General features: G+C 40.6%; 2 protein-coding genes across 2 annotated transcripts; both read left to right on the forward strand.

Annotated features, from left to right (window-relative positions):
- Nucleotides 1-336: 336 nt before the first annotated feature.
- ndufa4b (NDUFA4 mitochondrial complex associated b) lies at nt 337-2,361 on the forward strand. The gene is made up of 4 exons (XM_069664799.1): nt 337-505; nt 1,540-1,628; nt 1,790-1,850; nt 2,047-2,361. The coding sequence occupies exons 1-4, from the start codon at nt 458-460 to the stop codon at nt 2,101-2,103; spliced, it is 255 nt and encodes an 84-aa protein (XP_069520900.1). The 5' UTR covers nt 337-457; the 3' UTR covers nt 2,104-2,361.
- Nucleotides 2,362-4,057: 1,696 nt separating this feature from the next.
- On the forward strand, nt 4,058-11,079 carry cenpt (centromere protein T). Its single transcript, XM_069664785.1, has 13 exons — nt 4,058-4,143; nt 4,499-4,622; nt 5,066-5,210; nt 5,288-5,381; nt 5,546-5,682; nt 5,849-5,906; nt 6,079-6,215; nt 7,019-8,047; nt 8,661-8,972; nt 9,065-9,161; nt 9,860-10,033; nt 10,137-10,241; nt 10,455-11,079. The coding sequence occupies exons 1-13, from the start codon at nt 4,058-4,060 to the stop codon at nt 10,582-10,584; spliced, it is 2,628 nt and encodes an 875-aa protein (XP_069520886.1). The 3' UTR covers nt 10,585-11,079.
- The last annotated feature ends 62 nt before the right edge of the window (nt 11,080-11,141 follow it).

Consider the following 11,141-nt stretch of genomic DNA (forward strand, 5'->3'; position numbering starts at 1 on the left):
GGAGCTTTAATGGTCCTTTTGAAGCGAGTAGCGGGACAGTATTAGCTAAGTTTTAGATTGCACTAGCTAGGTTTATTTTGCTAGCTGAAGACTTAAATTAGCTAAATGACCCCTTTCTCCTTTTTCAAAATAGTGAATTAATATTTAAATATGTCTTGTTTCTTTTAATGTTAATCATTTATTTCTGGTTCATGAAGAATGTTATGTTTTCAGTTTTCTTTAAGACCTGCCCTCTCTCCCACACATGATGTACAGTACATTGGCAGGGTACAAATATACAGCTGTTGTCGTTGCATTGTGGGATTGGCTGTCAGCAGAGGGGGGGTGTGTGAACACTTCACTGTACGTGCAGGCCTGTAGGAAGCCCGCACGAGCTCCTCCAGAAGAAGAAGCGCGCATTTTTCCACCCGCAGTTTTTCTGCTTTAACGGACTCCGTCAGCGGGAGGATTGTTCAACATGTCCATGTTTGGGGTCGTCGCCAAACAGCTCAAGAGCCACCCAGCTGTAAGTAATTTACACTGTATTGTTTTAACGTGTGAACGACCCGGTGACATTGAAAGCGCTGAGGAGGACGCACGTTCACTAAAATTACACCCTAATAATGAGATGTGTTATCACTTGTATTTATGTCATTTATGAGAAGAAATCCAGTCTGTTTTCCCCCATTGAAGCAACGTTTTGTTAAATTTTTTTATGCGGAAACGGAAGATGAAATAAAAAATAACTGCTGGCATGTCTCATTGTGATAAAAAAAAAGGAAGAAAAAGGAATTTTAACGAGAATAAATGCGAATTATAGCCGAAATGTATCTTCCTCGTCCTCCCTTTCTCGTCACTATTTTGTTAGTTAGCTATTTTGTCACTGTTTTCATCCCTTCCTCTTTTAGCGGCTCCTTTCTGCTCCGTCAGCCTCCAAGCTTCGTGACTGGCTTATTTTCTTTCTCGGCAGCTCTTAACAATGAAGCCACCTGCTCCTCATATATGACAACGGTAGCAAAATATGATAAATAGGTTGTTTAAGGGGTGAAATCTGGATATTGATAGGGGAGAGAAAATAGCGTGGTATATTATAGCGTGCTCTCATGTCCTCAGCCATGTATGTAGGGCTCTGCAGCACGTACACTGTACAGTATGGTCTCCATACTGGCACAGAGATTGTGTTTATTCAAGGACGAGGGGGTGAGACAGTATGCTTTACGGCAGAGTCCATATTAATAGATCAGTGGGTAGGCTACCAATGTTTTTGTCCCCTACCAAACTGTGAAAGCTCTCCTTTAGCATATTTGTCTTTAAATGATCAATTATTGAGACATATAGTATATTGATATTGTTGTACTTATAGCCTACTGTAAATCCACTCATAAGCTACACACTGGCTCTACTTACCGGAATGAAATATGGAGTCGGGCCCCCAAGTAGGGGTCAAAACAAATGTGAAGGGTCAAAATATGATAAACTATATTATGATACTTTAAATTTAAATAGTTTTTACAAATTATCTTAATATTGATTTTTAAAATATTTTTCTCTGCTCTCTAGCTCATCCCCCTCTTCGTCTTCATCGGTGGAGGGGCGACCATGAGCATTATGTACTTGGGCCGGCTGGCTCTGAAGAACCCTGATGTCTCGTAAGTCACACATGAGAAAGTAGACACTCATAGACATGAGGCATCTAATCTTGTTAACCTTCTTTCAAAACTTTATTAAACCTCAGTTTTTGTTTGATTATTAAGTTTTATTTTAAAAACAAAGATATCCTCTAGTTTTTTCTTATTTTTTTTGTCCTCAGGTGGGATCGCAAGAACAACCCAGAGCCCTGGAACAAAATGGAGGTGGACCAGCAGTACAAAGTATGAGCCTTTATGAACATTTAAATTACACCATTCTGATGCTTGTTGATCATTTTTGATCTTTATAAGGCTGCTTAGTTAGATTTAAAAGGTAGCATGTTTCTGTTGAGGACATGCCATATCAGTCCTGTTATCTGGAATCAAGGTCCAAACTGATAATGTACATGTGTCTGTGTCTGTGTCTGTGTGTTTCCAGCTTTTCAAAGTTAACATGGACTACTCCAAGCTGAAGAAGGACCGGCCAGATTTCTAAATATCTTTACACCTCCGTCTCTGACGCTGTGGTCAGTGTGAGGAGCCTTTGCACTTTTTGTCAAACACAAAGAAGCCGCTGAACGAAGGTTGCATCAAACTCACCGTGCTCATTCAGTCTGTTCATTTCCAGTGTGAGGGGGAGAGGGATAATTCACTTATCTGTGAATGTACAAATAAAACAGGCAACCACCTGTTTTACTAATGAATGACTTTATTTTTGACTTTGTTGTAAATTATTAAATCCATATAAATCACACTTTTCACTCGTATGTGTCTTTTTTTTTTTTACAAAGTCAAACGTCAAATTTAAGTATTTGAGACTTAATAGAAGATCAAATGGCATAAAAGGTGTTTCTTAATATACGTACATAGCCTCCCAACAAAAGTTGGGAAAAAACAACCTGGTTGTATATCTGCTTGTCCACTTCTACATGTATATCCGTAGTGTGTCTAATTTATAATCATTAAACCTATGATAACATTTTATAACTAGTAATTATCCATGGAGGTTAGCAGAGAAATCAAGGAACATTTTTCAGATGGACTGATAACAAATAACAGTGAGTAGTAAAAGACAGTAAATCAGTAACGGTATGCTTCTGCGATTCAATAGAAAGCAAAGTGTGTATGTACAACGTAATATTGAGAAACCATTCTAGCAAATGAGCTCTGCACTCTGGGACATTGAGTCATTTCCTGTCACGTACTGATGTTCTTAAGTCATTAAAGAAAACATCCGTGATAGAGAGCACAGTCTGTTGTAGATGATTATTTAGTGCCCCCACAGCAGGTTTAGGAGGGGTAACAAAAAAAATTCCCTGTTACAATAAATTAATTTTGTTTCCCAAATTGCAAACACCCATACACACCAAGACACTACACCTTTAACAGGAAAAGCTTTATTGACAAGGATATAAAGTATCTTTTAGGAGATATATTCACATTTTATACATAATGACAATCCAGATTTTAAAAAGTTAAGCAGTGTTTTTATATTCTCCAGTCTTAAATGTTTTGAATTTCAGGTGGCTGTTGTTCATTTATTTTACCACCAGAGTGCGCTGTTACACCCACAAATGGATTATCTTGAGGGAAATACATTTACAGTATACTGCAGGGACATTAACTTACTTTGAATGGACAAGAAATTAAAAAATATATGCAAAACTATAAGATCAATTTTATGTTTTGTGTTATTCAAATAAATCTGGAGCATGACAAAATTTCCATTTATCAGAATCAGGATTTATTGCCAAGTAGGTTTACACATAAGAGGAATTTGTTTTGGTGCTTTGGTGCAGAACAATTGTAACAGAACTGGAATTAAAATAATTAAAAAACTTAAATAGAACAAGATTAAAAAAAAGGCAAAAAGAGTAAAAATGTAAAAAGCAATACGTATAATACATATAAAATATATGTATTTTAACATGTCAAAAGTAAAACTGGTCTTCGTTTCAGCACACGCCTGGGTCAGAAAAACGAGCAGGTTGTGAACTGCAAAACAGCACATATGATTCTCAATATAATTGCTAAGAACATTGAACTCCATGTTATCCCTAGACTTGTCAATAGGCGGTGGTAGTGCTTTGCTTTGTGGAAAACCGCGGTTTAATTAACACAAGAGAAGAAGAAACTCGTGTTCTCGCGAGATTTACTCAAAAATAATGCGGGACAGTTTGAGGTATGAATCCGTTGACGAAGAAGAAACATCCACGGCTAAAAAACACAGACAGTGGTAGAAAGTCAACAAAGGGTAAAGGATGTTAAACTAGAGGAAACGATATTAAATGTCCTCTGTTCTCATTTCAGTTGCGTGTTAGGCTCAAGAGGATCCGTTAAAATCGCTTTTTATAAAAAGCCGCACAGATTTAACTCCTCTGTTTACCGTTTGAAAGGTTTATCGGCTAGCTAACATCAGCTAACCAGCTGACTGTCTTCTGTCTGTCTAAATGGATCATACTGAGGATTTGTCTGCTCGGGTGCTGCTCAAACACATTCTCACAACCGAGCCACCGAGGACTCCCATCACCCGAAGGTACTTAAACATCACTTTAACCTTAATTTAGTTTTTCTGTCAAAAAAACTAGCTTGAATAGAGTCACATTTAGGTGATTCAAGCGTTAAATAACTAAAGTTAAAGCTAGCTATGGTCATGTTTAACTTTACCCATCCTCGATCTGGCTTTATGGTTGTTTGTGTTGAACAGTTAACTAATAAGCTTGAACAGAGTAACACGCCAATAATTATTTTCCACACACAAAAGTTAGCACACGTGACACAGAAAATGGGGCAAATTTGTAAAGTAACTTGATTTTCACATTGTTTACGTTACAAATGACTTGTATCCAATGTTGTTTTAAGTCTGACCGTGCGTAATTTCTTGTCTTTAGTGCCTCCGCAGCAGAAGTGAGTACCAGTGGGACCAGGCGCAGCAGTAGACTGGGCAACAAAGATGCTGGAGCCCAAACCCCTCAGAACATCCTGCGGCGCAGCCTCAAACATAAAATGCGTGAGGTGAGGAAGTTAAGCAGAGTTCATTGCTCAAAATGGACATATTTTTAATCTCCTAAAGTTGCTGTGAGGAACTTTCGGTTTGTGTTGATTTTGGCGCCCCCTGTGGACAAAGCCGTACCTCTCATCTCTTTTCCTGTTCATGCTTAAGTGGTGGTTTTTAACAAAAAACCTGCTTTCTTTAACAGTCATATGTAACACTCACTTTAAATGTTTGCCCTGGAAAATGTAAACAAAGGCAGCTTTCCTGACACCTCCGCCTGACACCTACCCCCTGCCAGCAGTTTTAGGCATTTAAAATAACTATATAGAAATAATCAATCATGTCGCTGATGGTTTGCTTTTGTAGGTGGTATAGACTAATAAGAATACATTTCAGTCTGTTCATAACCATCAAAAAACTCCTCACAGGGGCTTTAAAGCTCAACCATCTACCTTCTTTCCAGAGTATAACCAGGAAATCCCTGCCGGCTCCTAAAAGGAGGACTGCCTCAGTCGTGCTCAGAAGGATAGAGACGCCTGCCCCGGCCTCCATGCTGTTTGATGATGGAGACACACCGAGACATATACTCAGGAACATCCTGCTGACAGGTATGTGCCCCAGTTCTCTTTTATTCGCTGCAGCTGTTTGTTGTCCTTTTAACCGTGTCTTTTGTTATATGATTCAGAGCCCGCGAGGTCCCCTGTAGTTCATGAGAAAGCTGGGTCAGAAGAGCCGCAGCCGTTTTCAGCCAACTCCAGCATTGCCAGCAAGCGTCCAAGGTGAGCAGTTTCATGTTGAATACTCGAGCATGTTATCTGATGTTAATTATGAGGAATCAATTTATATATAATTCTTAGGCTTCTTCTGACTGTCTCTAAAGCAGTGTTTACTGTTAGTATTCATCTGACTTAATCATGTTATGTATTTTTGCTTTTTCTTTCAGCATTGAACTGTCAGGGTTTGACTTGCCTGATTTAACTATTAGCAATGCAGTAAGTACTGCAAAAGGACTGAGCAGAAAGAGGCCACGTCGGAGCCTGAATGTAACGGCTTTTGAAAAACGGCTTGCAGATGGAGATGGTAAGATTAAAGCCACTATTCCTAACACTTGTTTGATTTAGACACAATAACTTTGGCGTATTCTCAGTGCACTCCCACTCCTATTGTGTAAAAGCATGTGATCTGTATCAGTGAAAACCTGTCGTGTATATTTTGTTCATAAGCGTATGGATGCGTGTGCTTACAGATGTTGAAGAGCAAAATGAAGAATCCATACGTGACCAGTCGTCCCTTTCTTTGTCAAGGTAACTTGCAAAAAAACGACAATGTTTATTATTTTTTGTAAGATAAAGGATTGTCTCTGATTTGCAATGAGCAACCTTATTTAGTTAATCTCTTTTTACAACCACTGGATTGATGTTTACAATGTTAATGAGTTTATAGAAACCTCATTGGGCTGTCAAATCTGTTCTCCAGTTCCTCTTCTCTGAGCCTGAAAACCCCCTTTGCGGACGTTCGCACTGAGAAGAGAGGTCTGCAGAGACGCGTTCCCAACCGTCGAAAAATCTCGGAGGAAGAATTTGGAGCTGCTGTAAATAAAAGGCACATGGGAGGTAATTATGATTAAAATGCTCTTCGGAAACATACCTTTGTCCTTTTTGTTCCATGTCGATGAGATCACTGATTCAATTGTTTTTTATTTATTGATATTAACCATTTAAACTTTAATGTACCAAAAACACCGACTAGTATTCAGTTGAACATATATTTTTTTAATATGTCAGAGGAGAGTCATTTGCAGCCGCTCTATCTCGGATCCCATCAGCTGTAGTCTGAGGACGATATAGCCTCTGGGGACAACGCTGAACATGTCCCTTTAGCCAGCGGTTAGCAAACAGGACTTCCAGTCAAGACTTCCTTTTCCGTGTGCTGCATTGTTTACAGAAAAAGAACCCGCTTTTCCTGTGATTTACTTTAATTAACAGGTCTGACCTTTGCCGAAATTTCAACATCATGATGATTTGTAAAAAATAAAAATGAAGCTTTGTCAGGTCTGTCCTCAAGAGGAGAAGAAAACAACTTTTTAAATGCTCATTTATTGAACGGAGATCGGATCGTTCATTTCTGATGCATCCGAGAAATGTTTTAAAATTGACAAAAATAAGTACAAAGTATAAATATTATGTGAGTTACGCAAAGACGTCTTTTTTCTGCTTGAAATGAAATTCACATTTTTATAGAGAAGCTTTAAACTTAGATATTTAATTCCAGCCCAGCTGCATTAGCATGCATGTAGACAGAAGCAGATACAGTGGATACATCATAGAAGTGCAGAGAAAAACTAATGAACAATGTGTGAAAAGCATTGTGTCAATTGCTCCCTTAATGCTTCTCTCCTTCCTGTCCTGTCTCCCAGGAGTGAGCAGCTTTGTATTGGAGCGGGGTCACAATGAGACCGCCTTCTCTGAGGGCTTCACTTTGGGCCTGAGCAAACTCAGTGAGCCTGATATCACCGCTGACATCGTCCACTGTGACACAGCTCTGTACCCTCAGCCAGATGCAATGACCTCCAACATCTCCATTGTTGCGACTCAGGACAAACCCACAGTGATGGCATCTCAGCTGCAGAGACAGATATCAGAGATGGAGCAGAGCGAACTGGGGGAGGAGAAATCAATGTACGCTTTTCCAACTGAAGAAGAGGCTGTGGCAGAACCTCGGGACTCTCAGACAGCTGATGGTCAACATGAAGGTGCTGTAGCCACGTCGAAATCTGAGGAAGAGGAAGGTACTGCTGAATCTCAGACTAGTGTTGGAGGTGAATCAGCTGAGTCTGAGAAAGAGGAGAACAAAGTAGAAGCTCAAACAGAAGAGGAAGCAGCAGCTGATTCTCAAACTGAAGAAGAAGAAGATCCTGGTGAAGTTGATTCCAAGTGTGTGGAGAGTGTTGCAACCAGTTTTCAGTCTGAGGAAGAGGAGGTTCCACCAGAATCTGAAATCCAAGAAGAAGAAGAGGAAGCAGCTGACCCTCAAACTGAGGAAGACGCTGTTGATTCTTTGCCTGAGGAGGAAGAGGAGGCTCCAGACTCTCAAACCCGAGAAGAGGAAGATGAGGAGGCTGCTGACTCTCAAACTGAAGAAGAAGAGGAAGCAGCTGACTCTCAAACTGAAGAAGATGTCATTGATTCTGTGCCTGAGGAGGAAGTGGAGGACGAGGAGGAAGTTGCAGATGATGAAAGTGATCAAGAGGATCCTGCAGAGGTTGGTTTGTCTGATTCGAAACCTGAAGTTGAGCATGATGGAGAGCCGCAGGAGGAGGACAATGATGAGCAGGCCTCAGGTCAGCTGGAAGGTGACCTTGAACACATCAGTCGAAGGGCTCCTCGCTCTGAAGGTGGACTCGTTGTGCCGGTTATAGAAGCACAGGGAGATTTGTCCTCATCAGGTGAGGACATACAAATATAATCTCACTGTGGATTTAAGGGAAAGTACTGCTGATATTTTTAAGGACTGGCCTCATGGACCCTTACATTTGGTGGCCCTTGCAGATTTTTGGCAGCCCAAACATAAACTGTAAGCCGGAAAAAATACCAAAATGTGCAGATTTAATAAGTTCCTCCGATCAGAGGTGACATCACTACCTCAGTTCAAAGTGTCAATGATGGGGTCAGCTGTTGCACAAGCAGGAGCTCTTCAATGACCGAGTGTATCAGTGTCCACTGGCTCAGCTAATGCTAGCACCAAGGAAAAGGGATGTTTGTGGAACCTAAATGAGAAGGCTCGAGCAGTATGGGCACTAAATTACAAAGGGCCACATTTATTCAATATTTGGTAGCCAAAGAGCGACAATTTGTGGCCACCGTCCAATCAGGTCAAAGCCTGTTTTATTGTTGGTAAATCTGTAAACCTTCTTTTTTATATTGGCTGCTTTATAAGGCTAATAGTTCTTTAAAAAACGATGTAATTAATTATTAAAGGGTCTAAATTCCCACTTTTTTCAAGCTCTGATATGCGTCTGAAAGTTTTTCTTCTTTTCATAACTGGGTCTTTGTTTGTAGGGTGCTCCGACAGAAAGTCCAAAACACACGCTACTTTCGATCTACACAACAGCCTGGAGGTGGAAAGCCACGAGAGCGGTCCGCTTCCTGCCGGGCCCCCCGACTCGGCCGAGTCCTCAATCCGCGAACGGACCGATGATTCCCTCGAGGCTGAGCTTGATGACGATAAAGAAAACTCCTTTCATCTCCCAGAGGTGGCCGATGATACCGAAGAAGACGGACACCTGAATGACGAGCAGCCTGAAGAAGAAGCTGCCGCTGCTCAGGAGGAAGAGTGGGAGGATGAAGAAGATGATGATGAAGAGATTGAAGGTCTTGCAGCTGCGCTTATTATGTTTGAGATTTTAGAAATTTAGAATTAAGACTAAAATGTGTTTTGTTTTGTTTGCTTAAATCCTCAGAAGTCCCGAGCAAGACTCCAGCATTTGTCAGAGAGAAAAGGAACCTGTTTCGCCCCGATCCTCCGGCCTCGCCCTCTGTTTTTAAGAATATTCAAGCCAGGCAAGTTGCACTAAAACATCTCGTCCACTTTTAAGAAATACTTCCTGCATCTTCTACATCGTTTACATACATATTAAATGGTCCCCGGCTTACAAGCTATTGTCCTTCTGGTGCAGAATGTCAGACTTTAAATATAGTCTCTTTCTGGAAGGAATATGAAGTTAAATTTAGCGATGCACGTTATCGGTATCTGCAGATTATGGCTTGTAAATGACATATCGGCCTCGGCCGATATGTCATTTTTCTGCCGATATTTTCTGCCAATAAAACAAGACTTTAATTCTGCCTTAATGCTCGATGATTCCCAAAAAACGCTTGACGTAATGCTACGACATTAACTCTGCCTGCACCACACCTCTTCCATCTAAGGCGTGAAGAAGGGTGCAAGATGTCTCCGAAATGCGATGGTTGCTCAGTCATGCGAGGAGGGGCCAAATCTCATTCATTCAACACTACAAATATAATTGCATATAATTACAATCTGCCAGTGGGCCACGACAATAAGAGAAGGCATGACATCAGTTCCACTACAGGGGAGACTCGATGTTCTCTGCAATTAGGTGGGAAAAAAACGTGCCTAATATATCGATATCAAAATCCGCAATCGGAAAAAATGGTCGGAAAATATCGGCAAAAAATCTTGCTTGTTAAATTGAATATGCAGGTTTTATTGATGCGTCAATATGTTTTGCCAACAGTAGCACAAGTGATGGGGAAGGTTTGCCTGCATCTAAACCGAAGCAGGTGAGGAAGAAGAGAGCAGGGCCGACGAGAAAGCAAGGAAGCCTTCCTAAGAGCTACCTCATGGGCGTCTTCAAGCACTTTGCCAAAACAAAGGTCTCTGCAGATGTTTACCCTGTCCTGCAAGAAATGTAAGTAACTCTGAGAGAACTTTAGTTGGGCACAATAATATAGTGACAAGATTTCTCCTGTACAGTAAACACACTCACTTTATAAATACACTGGTTTTAACAGAATGGATAAATTCTTCGAGCGGGTGGCGGAGGACTTGGAGACGTTCGCCGTCCATGCAAAGAGAAAAACCATAGATGTTGAAGATGCTGAGCTCCTGTTGAGAAGGTAGGCGTGTTGTGTGCTACAGTGTTTGTGCACATAGTTTTCATCAGTCTAAACAAAAGTATTATAGAGCAGCTTCAATGCTGTTGGATATATAAACCAGAGTTGTATTGACCTCTAGATGGCAAGCTTGAGCTCCATGTTTAGAGATATGAAACGGTACCCATGAACCAGCCTGACACTTTTCTCACGTTTGACCTGACTGATGTGTTGCAGGCAGGGTCACGTGAGCGACAAGGTGCCGGTGGAAGTGCTGATCGAAAAATATCTTCGTATGGACCAGCGCAGGCTCCTGATCCCCATAGCAACCAGTGGGAATGTTGTTGTCCCTAAAAAGCGGAGATGAGCGTATGATGTTGTCTCCTCCACTGCTACACATTTAATGAACACTGCATTTGACTTGGGCAAGGGATTGACGCTAACCAGAATATAAAGGTTTCTGTAAATGTGTAAATATCTTTTAACATTCTTTAATATTGTCAAGTTTTTCATGTGATCTCTGTCTGTCTGTTTTCTGTCTTTATCTATTTCTGTGCAGCGTGTGAGATTATATCCGTGCTCAGTGTAAACTTTGGCTTATTGACATCATTGCTCTTTATCAGTTAAGATTACACGAGTACAACTACGTGTCAACTTTCTCCATTTATCTGTTTTTGTTTACTTTCTTTTCTGTCACTGTGACCCAAAGGAAAAGGGGCAGACTTCTGAAATTAACACATATTGAAATAAAGTTCTCTGTGTCATATTTCTGTTATGATTAGAACCTATTTGAAGATTTTACACCTTTTTAACTGCAGTATTTCTCCTGCTGAACTTAAAACAGCATTCCTCTCTACGACTTAACGGCCACCATGCTGTTCTTAACACTTGTAGGAGAGAAAGAAGAAGCACTTAAATCAACTT

The sequence above is a fragment of the Semicossyphus pulcher genome, unplaced genomic scaffold (genome assembly GCF_022749685.1).
Source record: "Semicossyphus pulcher isolate SPU_LCO1_2020_fin unplaced genomic scaffold, fSemPul1.0.p SCAF_16, whole genome shotgun sequence".
NCBI lineage: Eukaryota > Metazoa > Chordata > Actinopteri > Labriformes > Labridae > Semicossyphus > Semicossyphus pulcher.